At 37.8% G+C, this 18,322-nt stretch overlaps 1 protein-coding gene and 1 long non-coding RNA gene across 6 annotated transcripts; both read right to left on the minus strand.

Annotated features, from left to right (window-relative positions):
• Window positions 1-448: 448 nt before the first annotated feature.
• Window positions 449-16,559, minus strand: bin1a (bridging integrator 1a). 5 transcript variants are annotated; one of them, XM_007578638.2, is made up of 20 exons: window positions 16,226-16,559; window positions 14,319-14,399; window positions 14,144-14,198; window positions 13,952-14,046; window positions 12,605-12,700; window positions 12,148-12,258; window positions 11,972-12,064; window positions 11,156-11,241; window positions 10,938-11,013; window positions 10,474-10,529; window positions 9,524-9,568; window positions 8,356-8,425; window positions 7,781-7,903; window positions 7,517-7,600; window positions 6,315-6,335; window positions 3,610-3,996; window positions 3,080-3,142; window positions 2,781-2,855; window positions 2,562-2,663; window positions 449-2,278 (listed from the first exon to the last, which is right to left on the minus strand). In XM_007578638.2, exons 1-20 carry the CDS (start codon window positions 16,310-16,312, stop codon window positions 2,177-2,179), a joined length of 1,908 nt encoding a protein of 635 aa, XP_007578700.1. In that variant the 5' UTR covers window positions 16,313-16,559; the 3' UTR covers window positions 449-2,176. The 5 variants fall into 5 exon arrangements, with proteins under 5 accessions (XP_007578700.1, XP_007578702.1, XP_007578703.1 ...); XM_007578640.2 differs by lacking the exon at window positions 9,524-9,568; XM_007578641.2 differs by lacking the exon at window positions 7,517-7,600 and having other exon boundaries at window positions 16,226-16,558.
• LOC107833957 (uncharacterized) lies at window positions 9,671-10,467 on the minus strand. Its single transcript, XR_001659724.1, has 2 exons — window positions 9,796-10,467; window positions 9,671-9,753 (listed from the first exon to the last, which is right to left on the minus strand). It is a non-coding gene; the product is annotated as an uncharacterized LOC107833957 (long non-coding RNA).
• Window positions 16,560-18,322: the final 1,763 nt, after the last annotated feature.

Here is an 18,322-nt window from a genome sequence, read left to right on the forward strand (position 1 = left end):
TGAACCCCAGATAAGTACAAAATACTCCAGATCATCCTCAGTTGGCAATTACGTCGACATAGTTACACTAGGCTATATGTAATCATTGCTCGGCAGCGTATAAAAATAAAAGAAGTTGCTCTGGTGCATAATCTTAAACATCTGCATTGGAGTTTAGAAGTCTCTATGCAAACAGAGGAAACTGTTTTCGGCACTTTTTTTTTTTATGAGTTAGGCTGGCTCAGTTGTTATATATTGGACTATAATTAGTGTGTCATCTATTATACTACCAGCAGCAGCTTCTCTGTGATGCTGGCTAGCTTTATGGCCAGCCTGAGCAATGCATATCTGGAGTCATGTGAAAACAAGATCATACCACACAACTTCAAACTATTTCAAAATATATTATAGAGATTTCTATTTTTTAGCTTCTCGGGGAATTGTTGATGTTGGAGTCCCGTTGTCTGTCTGAATTTGCTGCTTTCTACATTTGTCACTATCTGATTTTTTTTTTTTTTTTACAACAGGATTGTACTTATGCCACCACAGACTCGATACTAACACAACAACAACCAAGGGCCCCTTTTCCACAAGTAAACAGTGAAAGTAAGAATATAGGAATTGCTGGACATGTCCTGAAGGCAATGTGTGAGGAGTTTAATAATCGATCAAATTAACTCCACCAGCAATGAGATAAGCGTCTTGACTGATCAGACGAGAGTATTATTAAAAGTTTTTTCTTTCTATTTATGTATTTAATTATTTATTTTTCAGTTTTGATTAAATAAAATTGCATTTTCTGGAATGGTACTTATTTTACTCTTTTGTGACTAGACTAATAAGTGAAGATTTTTGCCTATTTGGTCAGCTACAGAATAGCACTTTTGCCCCTTTTTATCTTTGTAAAACAAAATGTAGGTCTTATATTATTATTATATTCACAGGTAAAATGAAAGTACACCCTCCTTCACTTCAACACATTTATATATCAAAACTTAATCCCCCAAAAAACATTAGGTTATTTCTAGGTCTTAGGGAATTGAGGAAGTGTGAACTGTAACTAAAACGGTTTTGTTGTACTTCCCTAAAAATATTCCAAATGAAAATATTTAACATGATCTAATTGGCTTTGTTCAGACTAGAACAGAAGCACATTTGTACTGCTGTTAAATCAATAAAATGCATTGATTTATTATAGTTATAATAATGCTACTGTACATTTATATATTGAAAATTCGATTTTACATACAAGAAACAGTCCAAAATAAACAGCCTCAAAATTCAGGAGAGGCTTTGTAATCTTACTGCATAGGAAAATTATGTCGCCCTAACCTCGCAAGCTTAGATGCGGAAAAGGTTTATGTCAAGAGTCCGCTTCACTGTCAGTGTTTTTCCTGCCTGAAAATACCTACAAACAGCCAAATTTCACCATCCTGTAAGAGGGGAAGCAGGGTAAGAGCCTTCTTTCAGTCAGCTGACTGGCAGTGTGTGGTACCACATGGGGGACGGTCAGCATGGCGTTTCATACTTTCCCCTGCATCTTCGTAAAATAATTTTAAACCTATGAGTGGTAAAGCTAAACATTGTTGTATTTTTTTTTTTTAAACTCTACTTTTTTTAAAACCTCGATACACCTTGACACTGATAACTGGTTCATGCCTATTAACAAACTAAAACGTGACGTATTGCACTGTCCTTCTCAAGTAAACCTTGTAACTGAAAGAGGATGTACTTACTTTTTACAACAATATGTTTTTTTTTTCGGGTTTTCTAGTACATCTGGCAACATCTTACATATTTTACACGGTTCTCAATCTGCCACAAAAATAACAAATCTTAAATTTCAGTTGATGCGACATGACACGACAAAGATTGAGTCATCAGAAATTGATTTCCGTTGTAGCCACTGAACAGGTTACTACCAGTACACGTGATCCTGAATGAGCAGGACTCCTCAGATACAGAGCAGTGTGATGGCAAACAGACCCACAAAATGGCTACATCTGTTCATGAAAAAAGAGAAACGAAACGTAAATAAAAAGATCCACAGTGCAGCAGATCTTAGAAATGCATGACTTCATCCAGGGCTATCACAGCTCTGTTTATATGGCCAAAGTCCTTGGTAGGATACAGTATTGAGGGGGAAGAGAGGAGAAGGACATAAATAGGCATCAACAAAAGGAACGTGCCCCTTCTTTCACAGCCTCTGTGTGAAGTTTTCAGGAAATACTCCTTTAGTGGCATTTTCTTTTTTCTGCTGCCAATCGTCCTGCTTCAGTCCCATCAGCCAGCCGTCGTCCTACAGGAAGAAACAGGACAAATAAATGACCCAGCTGCTTTTGTGCTTCTGGTATGTTAATACATGTGCAGTGCCAGAAGTTTTTTATTTGAGCTATTTTTCCAGTTTGGAAAAAAAATCATCTACCTTCAACTTTGTATGAAAAACAGTGACAATAAATTTGTATTCTGTCACACAATGACAAGAACTATTTTAGTGGTGTTAGTAGAAGGTTTTAATGATTTAATGGCAGCATTACATGGCGGGATTCCTTAGCTATATCAGAGATAATGAGGTCACGTACCTGTTCATCTGGATTGTCGAAGGTGACCACTAGCACCACATCACCAGCCTTCATCTCTAGTTCATCCGTGTCATTGGCAGCATAATCATGCATCACCTGGACCTTATTTTTTAATCACAAAGGTTGATATTAATGAGCTTTTTAAATGTATCTGTTTATTATATCCTCAGCTGTACAGTATTTGTAATTTATTTATTTGTGTGTGTGTGTGTGTGTTACCTTGAACAGGAAGCCAGGAGGCATGTCTGCAGTCTCTGATGAATCTTGTGTTGATTCTGCTGCTGTGGTGGGAGTCTGCAGGTGTGACACAAAAAAAGGCAAGAATTACTGACAAGGCAAATAAAATTAGGCACTTTTTTCAGAACACATCTTCTGATATAGTGCGGAGAAATTGTGTGTTCAGTGGAAAGATTTTTGCATCCCTCAAACACTTGTTATTTACTCATTTGTTTCACATTTTCTAGAAATCTAACAGCAACATTTCTACTCCATACTCAGATTCATCCCTCTTCACACACCTCCTCTGCTACTGGTTCTTCTTCTTCTGCTTCAGGCTCAGGAGGTGGTGCTGAGGAATCTCTCTGAAACCAGAAAAGCAAGAAGCATTAGGGGATTTCAAACGGAGAGAAGGAGTAGGCCATGAAAGACGAGGAAATAATGAACGGGTGAAGACGTAAACGAAACAAGGACAGACAAAAACACGAGCCAAGAAGTCTATAACCTAAGCTCCACCACAGGAGGTAAGATAAAATAAGTTGCATGATTCATTTTAAAATGCTGTTGCATACCAACGCTGTTTATCAGCAAAAGAAACCAACTGTTCAGTTGAAAACATAATCTCTTTTATTCTATTTCAGCCTGACCTCTTCAACCTCGACTGATGCATCTACACCCCTGGTCCAGATGCATCCTAAATTATTCCATGTCAACATGTATTTACAAAATACATTTACTTAGTTTCTGCATGCTCAATTCTCCTTGTTAATGGTTGATGCATCCACTGTTTTCGTCCAGATGCATCTCTCCATTTTCTTACGTCCGCAGTTACCTGACCCTCTTTTTCATCCAGCTCGGGAGCAGCTGGACTGTTGTCCTCCTCAACCACATCAGACGGAGCCTCGTCAGCAGGTGTTTCAACTGCAGCTGGCTCCTCTTTGACAGGCTGCTCTAATTCGTCACCCCATCCCTCCTGGGCTTCTTCTACTGTATCGTAGTGAGCCGCCTGGCTCCCATCGTCCTCCCATCCCTCCTGCGATGCAGTCACAGGGTCATAGCGAACAGGTTGGGTCCCGTCATCCCCCCAGCCCTGTGAGACTGCTGCTATGGGATCATAGCGGATGGGTTGTGTACCATCGTCACCCCAGGCCTCTGTAGCAGCAGCAACAGGGTCAAAGTGCTTCTGAGTTTCTTCTTCCTGTGCGTCAGCATCCTCCGACTGAAGGGTAAGGGTCAGTTTTCAAGTGGTCAGAAGAAAAGAACAAGTTGTTTTTTTTTCTATACACAATGAAGGCTGTTAAAAATCAGATGGATATTAAATATTAAAGTGAGGTCAGGATAATTATTGACATTTTCCATGAGTTTGCAGGAAAAAGAACAGCTTAATTAGTTAAATAAAACTTATAAGATCTACCAATTGCAAGGATTTTTACAGAACCCCTCAGGGGATGTGGGTAAAAATAAAAATAATAGCAAAAAAAAAAAAAACAGTTGATCTTCATGCACACCAGATATAATAAATATAAAATGGCTGCATAACTTTACGAGAATAAGAATTTGATAATGTCATCTAAAAAAGACTAAAAGAAGACAAGGTAAGTTATATCTCTCATCAAATTTAATATTATTCTCTCATGTGCTTCAAATACAAGAAACCAACATATTTTTTTTTACCCATGTTCCCTTAGGGCTTCTGTAGATTTTGTTCAAAAGTCAGGGTTAAACCCTCTGTTCAATGATGACTGCAGTACCAATATTATTCAACCCCATGAAGAGATTTTTTTATATAGATAACATTTTCTTAATTTGTTTATTGCAAACAGCTTGAAGTTTACATATTTTACCAATAAAGCAAATGAAGGTTGAATAATTTTAAATGCAACTGTACAAAAAAGAATGTAGGAGCGAGATCTAATATAGAAAAAGGGTTCAAAAGGGTTGGGTTATTGCTTTGTTTCCAAAAAAGTTGCACACTGTGGTGAAAGAATAATTTGTCCTCAAAGTTAAAAATTTGCCCACAGTTAAAATATATTATTTGCATATTAGAGGGAAAAAGATGATGCATTTGTTTCGGTTCAATGTAAAATCTGACAAAAACTTTTTGTCTACTTAATTCATGCAAAATAGGAAGCAAACTAGCAAACTAAACTCTACCGTTTTGCATTCTTGCAAATTAAAAGAACAAAAAGATGAACATTTTGCACCTTTTGCTCATTTCCCACAGATTTAAAACTTTTTGGAAACATGGTTGTATATATGTATATTCATTGTCAAAAGAGGAGTTTAGTCTATAAAAAAAATCAAACAGTAAGTAATGAGGTTAATACTTTACATACTTAAAGTCTTAAAAAAACATTATTATTAATAATTTATAACAGAAGAAATTCCGCACAGAACTTTTCAATTTATCTGCATTATTTTAATGTGGCACAAATTAGTTTTGCAATTTTTAATTGCAGCAGATTTAAGGATACCCATATTAGGTTACAAGAACTTAGCATAAAGTATTAACCTTTACAGATATTGCTCAGTTATAACCAAAGGTTAAGGAAAAACAGGGAGGGCAGCAGTAACAAGCAGAAATACAAAACAGAAGTATTGTTTCACCTCCAAAACAAATGTTGAATATTTGCGTTGCAGGTGTGGTCTTAGTGCCTTTGTATCATCAGAACATTTCTGAAAAAAAGCTTGCTCTATCTTTAGTTCTGATATACAAGTACACAATGATTTTTGAGACACATCTCTTTTTACAGTGGCAGGATTTTTAAAAAAAGGGTTAGTTGATGGTCACATGGTCTACCAACACGCAAGGCTTGGGGAAGCTGCTTATGAATTCTTGACAAGCAATTTGGATGTGAGCAACTTCACTAAGCTTTTATAAAAAAAAAAAAAAAAAAAATCACAATCCATGTGTGTCACATGTGAGCATGAAGGTCAAGTGTTACATGTTTAGTTATAAAAACATGTGAACACACGAGGACATGAAGGAAAACCAAAGAAAGGAGGGAATTCAGTTACAAATTCTTCCAGACCACACAGATTAAGAACTACATCTTTTTATATTGAAATAAACAAGCGATGTCTGAGTTTTAGTCTCGTACACATTCTGTATTTTATCGCCATGCTGTCAAATCTGAACATGAAACATGAAACTGCACGGTGAGTCACCCACTTTACTGCTAGTCAGTATTCTGTCAATTTGAAACTGAATTGACTCGAGCACATTCCCAAGTTCAAGTTGTGTTGCAAAGCAATTTCTTCAGTGTTTTGTTACAACATTGAGCACAAAGACAAAACTCACACAGATTTGGGAAAAACAAGCGAGACCAAAAGATGGAAAATGTTTTCTTATACCAAAAGGAAAAATGCAAAAGAAACACAATGGAAAAGACATGGGTGTGACTTGTGAATGGGTTCACAACGTTAATTAACTCATTGCTACTTCATAGATACATCTTCAAATCTTTCTGTAAGTAACAATTTTGAGCACATTCCATATTTTCTTTATAACCGTTGTACATTTTATGCTATACTTACCCATGAGTCCCAGTTAGCTGGCTGAGGAAAATAGAGAGACAACATGAGCATGACAGTATAATTTTTCATAACTTCTGTTGAATTTAATGTAAAACTTGCACAGCAGGACCCATGCTCTGAAACTACAAGCCCACAGCACTAGATTTAAGAAGAAAATAAAATAATGTAGGGAGCTCTAAATCATGGAGGATTAATCACTGCACGCATAAAAAAAAGGGTTTGTACAAAATGTGTCAACGACAAAGCCTTCTGGAGCGTCACACAATAATCCAGAAATTCAGAGTACACCTTTTGACTGGTTCTGCTTTCCTTTATTGTTATTATGATGACGATAATTATTTTTCTGATGCCTTAATCTGTCAATTGAGTTTCTTGTTAAGCCGAAGCAATTACTCCGTTCTATTCAGTGTAAATAATTGCAGTGGAACGACTTTGTTTCACCCAAAATGGCGCCAGTCTACACTATCTGTCACGGAAAATCTAAAGTTTCTGAACAGAGGCTTGATACAAACAATCTTTATGTTCAAACCAGCATTTAATCTTCACATGATTTCCACACCTCAAAACATTAATTAAGATAATATGCATTTTTTTCAGACAGAAAATCTCAATCAAATTTCCTTGTATTGATCGCTAGAACGATAATCTATAAATATAAATATAAATAACCAGTATCTATTGGTGACACTACCGTCATATTAGACTTGTCCAGTACTAAAGAGAAACAAATGACATCACAGCAGGGCTACAGTCTGGAGTTCATGCCAAATGTGATCCGTGGATATAGTGCCAAAGCAGAAAGAAGTGGTCACTAGAAGCAGGTCTAAAAAGATCGTCATGCCATCATCCACCTTGGGTTTAGTTGTTTTGGAAAGAAACAGAGCAGGCAAAAACCTCAAACTGTGCCAAGCTTACCAAGCAATTTCATATTCTATCAGACCTGTCACGCTAATTCAGTATATTTTAGGTCAACTGCCATTTGCACAATATGTAGAGCATTTAATATGTCACCAAAAGTTGAATATTTATTTGGCTGACATCTTTAATCGGAACAGCAATGTGACAGTGGATGAGTCCATTCATAAATACTGTAAAATAAACCGCAGGGGAATCTGAGCAGAACATGAAATTTCTTGTAAAGACTGGCACTTCTTACGGTGGAGGTCTCTACGATCGCTATGTTCATGCCATGAATGGTCCACCTGAGAGACTGTGGAGACTTTGGCTGCTTCACTGAAACACTCCAGGTCCATATCCAACAGGTTGTTGACTGCAGGACTGTCAAACTGACAATGACAGGAACAGGAGCACTCATTGGCTAACTGGGTTTAAAGTTCAACGACTTAGGGAAACAGAATAGAATATGTTTTTGGGAGGCCAGGAATTAAAGGTTGGCTCTTCTGTCCTGGAAAAGAGGAAAGTTAGAGGGCTGGTTTATGGTTAATTGAGAGCTGCTACTCACTTACCTCTGTAGGAGAGGTGACATTGATATCAGGAGCTGCTGCAGCATCAAACAGGTTGATGATGTTCTCAGTTTTTAGTTCCTTAGATGGGGTTACCTTAGGTGGCGGAGGCACTGCTGGTCTTAACTAAAATTTAGAAGATAAAAGAGCACTTTTAAATTCCCCTGTAGGGTGTCGGTTTGTTAGGTCTATAAGCTCCCGAACTCAAATAACATTTCTCCTCTTCTCCTTCCTCTTTAATTAAGAAATCACTACATAAGTTCATGAATCACATTACAACAGGAGACTTTGCTATTTCTCCTTTCATTCCACAAGTTCAACATTCTGTGGTTTAGATAACCTTTTGCTGCCTCTTTTTCCTTTTTATCTTGTGTTATTTTTTTTATTTCTTGATCACTGACACAGAAACTACGTTTTTTTTATTACGATCTACAAGCATGAACACAATTGAAAATGAAAATTTGTAAAAGAAAAAAAAAATCAATATTATTTGCCCTTTAAAAACAGCAATATTTCATGATGATACTTTCAGGCCCAACTCTTTCAACTCTGAGAAGGAAACATCTGCGAAAATTCACCTTGGATGGGGATTTGGGGATTGGAGGTGGTCCTCCTGGTCTGAGAGTGTGGTTAGAGTCCTCTCTTTCACTAAGAAAAAAGGACATGAAAAAGACAATAAGAAAGTATAGAGGTTGTAGTGGCAAACAGCTGCTCAGCAACAAGAAAGAAAGTATTGAACAGCTTTCAAAAGTTAAACCGACTTGAGGAAGATAGCAGGGCATGCTCTACAAGAGTCCAAGCAGAACATGTCACTGTAAAAGCTGTCATGCAAGAAAAGTGAGCATCCGTTCTCGCCGTCCGTCTCCTACCATGCAAGCAGACTTGGTGCCTCCAATAAATCCTTATGTGTGAACAGTGTGAGATGCATTTGCTGTTGTAGGGAAAATATTCTGCCGCTGATAAACAAAAACTCCAAGCTTTAGGTTATTGAAGAGCCGAGCATACACTTGCACATCACTGCTGCAACAGGCAACATTGTCCAGTCGTCATTTCAAAAGGCCAGCCAAGATGCATTTTTGAAAAACCTGTTGCTATAACACTTGAACAGCAACTGCTGAGGAGAATATTCGCTATACATAAGTTGACAGTCGCTCCCATCCACTTGGTGTCAGTCAAAGTTATTAACAACGCAATAAACCTGGAAACGTCTTAAAGTCATCAAATCTCCAAATGTAGTAGCATAATAAGACAGATAGAGAGATAGATGCTTATATTTTATTGTTTGAGATACATTACCAGATCTGATAATGTTATAAAATTTTTCACTGAGGCGTTTCCCATGTAATAGTTTGTCCCAGTTGCTGAGGAGTTTTTCCTCACACACACCTTTAGGTGAAGCTCTGCCAACACCATGGAATCATTTCTTTTCAGTTTTATTATTTTTAGAACCTTCAAGGCCCATTTGGGGAGAGAAGCAACATCTTCAGGATTAATTATTGCGGACCGTTCTTGCCTGTTGTGGCATCAAATAAACATGTGCAGGTTTTGCTCTGCTCCTTTTTTAGCTCCAGCTCCAAGCACTCAACTTTCTCATTATGTGAAATCACTACCACAATCAAGCATTGGTTTCCCTGAAATTACCCACATCTGCAGACTGACTGACATACACCAGCTGTACAGACAGGTCAGGTTAGAAGGACAGACAAACATTGTGTCACCGCTGTTACCACAACTGTTGCCAGTTACCTCCTGCTGGGTCCTGACGATGCTGTGCCAAGGTCACTAGTCCTTCTGAAAGGGGAAGTTAAGGTAAGGGGGTTTCTGGGTTACTGCTTGATTTTCCTTTCTTCGCAGTGCTAGATGTATTTATTAATGCTATCTATTTTTTTTTTCATGTTAAACCAAAATAAAATTCAGGTGTCAGTTGACACATATGGCAAGATACGTGCCTTGCGTAAGATATGTGTCGGGTAAGACTGAAACCAGTCGGTCTTACCCAACTGATTTCTTTGTGAAACTTCTCTTCACGTTAATCATGTAATAACCTCATTATCCATAAACATTTATCAAACAAGCAACAAGGTCTAAAAAAAACTGATTTATATGACACAAACCACTAATTATTGTGCTGGGTAAAAGACCAGCCAGAGTTTTTCATCTATCAATGGTCAGGAATACAAAATCAGAGATATACTACCCTGAAAATGATTACTCCGATACGGTTTTCAAAACGATTTGAGCTGCCAATCTAAATCAAGGAACAAAGCAATGCTTCTTGTCAAAAAATAAAAATAAAATAAAATTCTTAAATTCTCTCAGGCATAATCTAAGCTGCTTGTACTACATTGACACTTGTTTGGTTTTATTTATTAAAGCCTTTTAAAAAATGCATGCTGGCAGTATACTAGGGTACTTAGCTTTCCACAAACCTCATTTTGTTTTATCTTTGTTAATAAATGAGGCCACAGCAGAATCTGTTTCTCATGCTTGAGCTTTGGCTTAAACTCATTTAGAGGTCACCAGTTTATTTGCTAGAAATGGGGCCAACTTGAACCAATATTTCCTGACACTGAGGTCAAGCACACAGTAAATTGAGGGTGTATTTTCTTTTGATCCTTATATACTGTTTCATGATTGTTGCTCATCAAACCCACTAGAAGGCATTTAGGAGTTTTATTAAAATACGAGAAACCAACCTGGTTGTGTCGCTGTTCTCCAATTTCTCCAACACATCATACAAATCCTGATCCAACTGCAAATATATCAGAGAGTGAAAGTGTGAAATGCGACATGCAACACAAAAAAGTATTTCATAATTCCAAAGTATTTTGCCTCATGTGACACCAGTATTACTATGTTGTGCTTTTTTTCTCTTCTCTTTTGTATTTTCTGACAATGTACTGCCAAATGTAACTCCCTTTATTTCCTTGCCTAGTTTTCAATGTTCATTAGACACTATTTACACATTTCATGCTAAGACAGAAGAATAAAACCTGCAGACACTTCAACATGTCTAGATCAACTGATGCGAGACTGTTTCTGTCTCACGTAGTCAACATTTTCCATTACCTACCACCTGATATACTGTGTCAGTAATCTAATCCACTCCCGTATCCACCCTGAGCCCTGTCTGTACTGGAGGTCTGTGGAAGGGTCTTACCCGACTGATTTCCTTGTGAAACTTCTCCTCAAAGCCCGCCAAACTCTGGAAGGTGCTGACATAAAATCCAACACGACTGGAGAAAGCAGAGAGAGAAAAAGATATTAATGTCACTGCTGAATCCAACGTGGGTAACTGTAGCATTGATATTTGGTTGGTATCTTAGTGAGCAAATAAAACAATCTAAACAGGCACTTGTATGCAGAAAAATTACACACCTGTTCCAGAGTGAAGGTAACTCTTCTTGCAAGTCAAGATTAATCTCCTCAAACACCTTCTGGGCTCTTTCTAACTCTTCCTCAGCCTGAAATACACAAACAAACAAGCAAACACCCACGTTGTTGGCTAAGACGTGTTAACTTAATTATGTGTTTTCACTCATGCTGCATCCCTGGCGGCCTCGTGAACAGTCTAAGCTTTTCAAATGTATTTGTTTGTATGTATTAAATATATATTTCTTTTATTATTTTAAAGTACTACCTGCTGTAGTCTCAAACTCGGTCATGGTTATTACATCACAATGTAAAAAAAAAAAAAAAAGTCACGAATACTATTGCACCACGTTTCTTCCATGACGTTCATAAGAGGGTTTTTCAAATCTCAATAATGCAGCTGCAATACAACTCTGATTCCTCATTATGTATCTGTTGACATAGGAGTGGATACACAGACAACAGACAATGAGGTGAAATGTTCACAATACTCTTTAACTGCATATTACATAATCCTGGAAATGTCAATAACAAGAAGTGCTGCACCCAACCAGATGGCGGCTGCAACTTTCCATCCACTACTCATGCACACAGTCATACTTGCTAATAGTTCATGTGATTTTTTATTTTATTTTTATAAATTATACAAAAACAATATGCACTCATTATTCAATGGAGAATTTATCTAGCACTTTTTTTTTTTAATTTTTAATAGTAAATCAAGTTAATTCCAACTATCTGATATCAGTATTTGTATAAGGACTCGTTCATCACTGATTTCTTTATAAAGTAATCTCACTGTCCATAAACTCTACAGAGTACCTGGCTCTTGGAGAGACTGGTCTGAGCAAGGTTGTGTGCAGACAGGATGCCCTGAGCCCAGCCTGGAGTGGCTCTTTCCAACAAGGTGGAAGGCTAAAAAAGTGGAAACATATTTACGTATTAGCCTGTGTTCATTTTATTTGCAATCTATGTTGAAACACATAAATTACATTTACCTTTGTAATTTTAATGCCTCCGTCTTTTTTCTTAGTCTTATGTGTAGCAGCATAGTTATGTCTGGCACTGTCGTAATCCACCAGTTTCCTGTCTCTCTTTGCAATGCGAGCCTGAAAGAAAGAAAGAAAGAAAGAAAGAAAGAAAGAAAGAAAGAAAGAAAAAAAGAAAGAAAGAAAGAAAGAAAGAAAGAAAGAGAGAAGGAAAGAAAGAAAGAAAGAAAGAAAGAAAGAAAAAAGAAAGAAAGAAAAAAACTACAGTAAGTGTTGAGCTGCAGACAGAACCTTCATCAGTACAAGTTTTACTCTTTACTTGGATCTCAGTTTAGTAAAATATGCATAGCCTGCTTTATCTATAATACTCTGGGTTTACGAATTACATTCAAATCAATCCAGGGTGCCAGTGGATCGGTGACTAATGCAACGAATCCTGGGTTGAGGTCATGAATTCACAGCTTACCTTAATATCAGGGAACTGACCCAGGTAGGTATCCATGGAGATCAGAGCGTGATCAACCAACTTCTGATGGTAATCAGTCCAAAGCACATCACAGTCCTGCATGATGGATTAACATGCACGGTCATTAACAATAACAGAAGGCATGCCGTTAGAATCTAATATCAGTGTTGCACATTTACAAAGTCATGAGGAGCGGCATGGTCAGTCTTTTTTTTTTTTTTTTGATAATGTTTTATTGTATGTGGGTTTTAAAATGCTAAGAAAAAGAACTACATTGTAAAAATAGCTTAATTTTTCACAAATTCTTCTGCCTCTCCGCTGTTCATTTAGGTCAGACTTCAAAGAGGCGTTGTTGATCCCTCTTGTATTTGCTTTTAATATTTTGATGTAAAACACAAAGTTATTTATTTCCCCTCTATCATTTTAAACCAAACATGCATTGGGAATCAGGGAATCATGCTATTGTAAATAATACTTTCCTTTTGAAGTGCAGGCATGCTTAAGGTGTGTAAACACTCCTAGAGCTGCTCTTAAACACATTAGAAAGTTATCAGTCCATCTTCTTTACTTCACCAAAGAAAACACATTGCCTTGTTCAAATTTAAATTGAACAAAAATGTCAAACATCAGATTTTATTGAACCATCTATTCCACCCTGACAATGTTTCAACCACTTTTAGTATCCAAATTTCCTTTCCTACTGTGTCGTTTAAATACAAAGCATATTTTCCTTCTTTGCGTTTTAACTAAGGGGTGAATAAAAGTCATGCTACAGCTATGTTGCTCTAGCCTTGTACAAAAAATAAATGCAAGATCAAAAAGTGGACACCCCTTCTATTTTTCCTGATGTAAATATTTATTTTATTGCTGTTTAAAGCCAGAGCCAGTCCAGATTATTCTAAAATGTATTGTAGTACTGCTGCTACATTTTAAGACCACCATGTTTCATTGCTTGACCCTTCTTTTCTCTCACAGTAAGCACAAATTCTTACTGCTCGATAAAATTATATTTGCAGTGATCTGTGGCGTACATTTTCTTAGTCTTTATCATTGCTATGTTTAGAATTCAATATTGTAAATGCTGTAAAAATGATTCATAGAATATTATGCTGCTAAATAAATAAAACTAAAATGAATGCCCCATGTATTTCTAGCCACCTCTGCTTTACACTGGTTTTTGCAGCTGTTGCTAGCCAGAATCTTTGTAGTAGCCAGCAGGATAGATTTTTCACACCTAGTCTGCTAATGTTAGTTCTGACCTCTGAGTGAAAAGAAATTCATCCCCTCATGCAGACACAAAGACCATTGTGGTGTACTTCAGCACAATAAAGAAAAATCATTTCTGACCTCCAGAATAGAATCCACTTCATTCTTGCCATACCAGTCCGGCTCATACATGTCACCTAGACATGCCTGTAGATTCTTGGAGGACTCGTGCATAGCTAAAACACATGAACAAAAAGCAAATAAGCGGAAGTGATTTTTTTCTTTCCCCCAATGATGGTCAGACTTGCTTGACTTGGATGGATGTGACCGTACCTCTAACTGCCTCAAGGTATGCTCTTAGGTCCCTCTGGAGTTTGCTGCCTTCAGTCTGAGGATGAGGTTTAACATAAGTCCATAGTTAAAATATGTGTTACAGCTGTTTAACTAATGTTGCACTGATTTATTCAGTAACTTGCACATATAACGAAGTGTATGCATGTAGGCTCACATATTGCTTGTTGAAGTTGATGACCCACTCCTCAAAAGCAGCATCTTTGGTCTCATCTGCTTTGCCAAGCTTCTGTAGAACCTGTCAAACAAAGAAATGAGTGATCAAAACCAGGGAAATGATAACATTAGATGGATCAGTAAACATAACATTGAGAGGGCATGTAACCACCACAAACCTCGATGCATTTCAATTGGATTTTATGTAATTGACAACACAAAGCAGCATATAAATGTAGAGTGGAAAGAATAAGAAAGATATTTTCGAAATGTAAAAAGAGAAGAGCTGAGCTACACTTGTGCGCTCACAAGAACTGACTATGATGGATTGTATCGTCATTTTTTCTGTAATTACAGCTGCAAATTCTCTGCAGTATGTCTATACAAGCTGTGCACATCCAGAGAGGGAACATTTTCCCCGTTGATTTGTGATGAATAGGTCAACCTCAGTCAGACTGGATGAAGAGTGTCTGGAAGTAAGAGATGTTTTTTAAATTTTGTGCACGTTTTCCAATTTGAATTATGTTTGGGATTCGGCATCTCCACAGCATATGGCAACCACAGTATGCCACAGAGGAGATGGTGGGTGATGTGCAGTTAGTTTTCTGCCATGTATAACACTTTGCTTGTTGGCTGAAATGTTTTGCTCTTTTTTGACCCATGAAATGTATGTACTTGCTTAGTGTGTAAACTTCATGACTTTGTGGAAAACTGCAAATGGGTAGTCTACTGGCTTCTTTTGAAAATTGAATGTCTTCTTTGCAGATTTTCAAAAAAAGGTAGATTTATATGGAGCATTATAATGTTTACTTTTTTTTTTCCCAACAGCTACCTGAACTATAGCTCACTGCTGCTCCTCCAGAGATTTCATGGAGAAGTTGGTTGTTTCTGATGAATGTTCTCCTTGCCAGGACCGCCGGCCTTGTGGATCACCATACTTAGTATATTTGCATTTATGTCATACCATTTTAGTTTAATAAATGTAACTGTGTTCAATGATTAATTTGTTCACAAATGCTCTCTAAAACAAATCTCTGATGCCACAAATGGACTTTGTTAACTAATTGAGTGACTGTGGGTGCATTTGGTTACTGGATTTTATGAATTGTAGTCAAAGGGCAGAATATAAATGCATGTCACAGTTTTCAGAGGGTTTTTTTTTTTCATTGAAACAACTTATTTGTAATTCACAGTTAGGCAGTTATTTGGGTCGATTTATCACATAAAATCCCACCAGAATACATTAGCATTTGTTGTTTTGTGGCAACATGCAAATATGTTAATAAGGTTTTACTATTTTTGCAAGGCATATGACAGTGAAGGACATCTAGGCACATAATAAACACTCAATTACATTAAACGGGAAAATGCGCAGTCGTCCTGCATAGATAAAGTAGCAAAACATCTGCCCTGTTCCTATTTATACATGTGTTTTGGATGACCAACAGCGCCACCTCGCATTCATTCTGCGCAACGTGCAGGTGCTTGAAAGCACAGGCCTATTATATGTCACTTCCTGCAGAAAGCGTAAGTGTTTAATGCTGAAATGATACACAGTGTACACGAGTGGAGCTTAACTGAGAAAAATCCACTCGTTTAGCTGTTTGTATACCATCGGGTTTTTAAAATACCAGGCATATAAGACTAAAATATGCGTGAGCCTACAATGAGATGCACTTTATAAGCAATTTGCACGTGTCCATCGATAGAATATTTAAGGACAGGACATATTTAAAACGAACAACCACAAACACATCATCCTTGTTCTTATGGTGTCGTGATGCGACACTGCGCCTCAGCAGAGGATGCGGCAGCGCTGCTCCGTAGCGCGTAAAAGGCCTAACCACCATAATTCCCCATGTATTTATTAATTTTTTTTAAACAGGCAGATGGCGGGGCACATATTACCTTTTCCTGGGCTCTGGTGAGCTTTTTCTGAACGTTGCTGGCCACTTTCCCAGCTGTCAGCCCCTTCCCCAAATTCAGCTCAGCCATCTTGCAGCGCAGATCAGTCTTTGGATGCAGGAGGGAAGGAAATTGATCGCTTGGACCGCTACGGCGACCGCTGAGGCAAATTCATCAATGTCCAAATAGGAAAAAGACGATGACAAATGCAAATTCTATATAATAACTTCTATATAATAATGATGATGATGTGTGGGCAAAGCGTGATTGTAGCCTGTTCTCTGTAATGTTGGGCTGTTGTACGTGTGCGCGCGTCCCTGACAGAGGAGGAGGATGCTGAGCGATGATCTTAAAGGTACAGATACTCTCGTTTTTCCTCTTGTCTGCACGGAAAAACTGAACACCTATGTAAACGTACGCAAAATACAAACAGACAGGGAAAATTCATGAACTCTGTTTTTACTGTTATAAAATTTGAAGCGGGAGCGAGGAGGTATTAATTTCCTTTCAAAATCTAAAGTGAACATGAACTGTTTTTATCAGTTTTTTTTTTTTACGGTAGTAGTGCGGCATTACAGCTGGAGTCAGCTATTAATATTATATAACATGAAGGATCATGACAGGCTTTTTCCCCCCCCCCTAAAGTAGGCTGTCTCTAAAGAGCAACTCATCTGTTAAATGAATCGGTTATTTGAATTCCCTAAAACATATTTAAACAAGCTATTCAAGTATAGCTGTATAAAATATGTGTTTTCGAAAAGCACAGGTTAGAAAGAATTGCAGTTCGATCAGAATAGATTTAAAGTGTAACTGAAACCTGTAAAATACTCTATGATTTTTATATGTTTTGTATTCTGCTAACGTCCATTCGTTTTATTTATTTATTTTTTATTTATTTATTTTTTATTTTCACAACGTTCTTGCGTCAGGTTGATAATAATTAAGACTGATGTCCCAGCAGCTCAAGAACAAAAACCTGCTTCAGCACCACACGAGCTGACAGCTCCGCTTTCTCATCAAGCAGCACTTTGAACCCCCGCTGTCTTTTCTAATAGGGTCAGTATTGAAGCAAGTTCAACAAAACAACAGGTTTGATCTTGTTCAAAATGTGCCTGACTTCCAAACAAGTAGCGAACTTTTCTCCAGGAGGGGGCGCTACCAGCACGTCACTTGTTTTCCCCAACCTTTAATTTATTGTGGGGTGGAACAGACAGAACAAGCAGTGTGATCAGACGGAAAAGAGTAAACAAATACAACAAGCGAAAGTCCACGATGGTTGATCTATTTAATAGTCAAGTGATGAAATTCTATGGAGTTCTGTGTATGAAATCTAAACTTTTAGGTGTAGATAGACAACAGAAGCACTGGAAACCAAAAATAAATACATTTGAATTTTAAATGTGCTGCCTGAAAGAAGGGCACCACATTTGCGGGTGTTTCCATTACCCATTGGTAGCGCTACTGGTAAACAGGTGGAGTTGAGTTAAATTGGAGCTCTCCTAGGTCCTGAACTCACAGGAACAGACAGGCAGCAGTCTGTTTGGTTTTTTTACGTCTCCACCGTGAGGATGCGGGGTGTAATTATAAATTTGTTCCACAGTGGAGCTTGACAGGATGCTTGAGAGAACCTCTGTTTGTACATGAGAGGCGGGGGAAACAAATGGTGTGTGAAGGCGTCGTTTCAGGGTATCACCCAGTCTCCAGTATGACGCAGTGTAAGAAAACAACAACAAAGAAAGACGGAGCCTGTTTCACACCAAAGCAGAACATTTGTTCAGATTGGCTTTTTGTTCTCCATTTCTATAGATTACTGCCTTAAAAATCTCCCACTTTAATTCAGTTACTTGCATGTATCCCCTCTCCCATCCCTCTCTCACTTTCTTCCCACCCCTATCACCCTCACAGCTCCCCCATCTCTTTATCCCACAACAATAACAACATTTGGCCACGAGTCACCAAACCCATTCGTTCCCATACACTCTCATGAATAGATCCTAACGTCCCCCCTACTGCGCTGAGGGAATGGTTCAACCCGCTGAGAGGGAGAGAGAGGGAGACTGGGCGCACAAAGGAAGTGCACATTCTGATGGTTCTGAATGG

This window comes from Poecilia formosa, unplaced genomic scaffold, assembly GCF_000485575.1.
Source record: "Poecilia formosa unplaced genomic scaffold, Poecilia_formosa-5.1.2 Scaffold486, whole genome shotgun sequence".
Taxonomy (NCBI): domain Eukaryota; kingdom Metazoa; phylum Chordata; class Actinopteri; order Cyprinodontiformes; family Poeciliidae; genus Poecilia; species Poecilia formosa.

What these genes read in the sequence shown, in the direction of transcription:
- bin1a (XM_007578638.2), bottom strand. Translation starts at nt 16,312, where the DNA reads ATGGCTGAGCTGAATTTGGGGAAGGGGCTGACAGCTGGGAAAGTGGCC. An exon ending in TTCACAAGGAAATCAGTCGG is followed by an intron (nt 10,530 to 10,937) that starts GTAAGACCCTTC and finishes ATATATTTGCAG; the next exon opens with TTGGATCAGGATTTGTATGA. An exon ending in CTCCTGGCTTCCTGTTCAAG is followed by an intron (nt 2,664 to 2,780) that starts GTAACACACACA and finishes TTAAAAAATAAG; the next exon opens with GTCCAGGTGATGCATGATTA.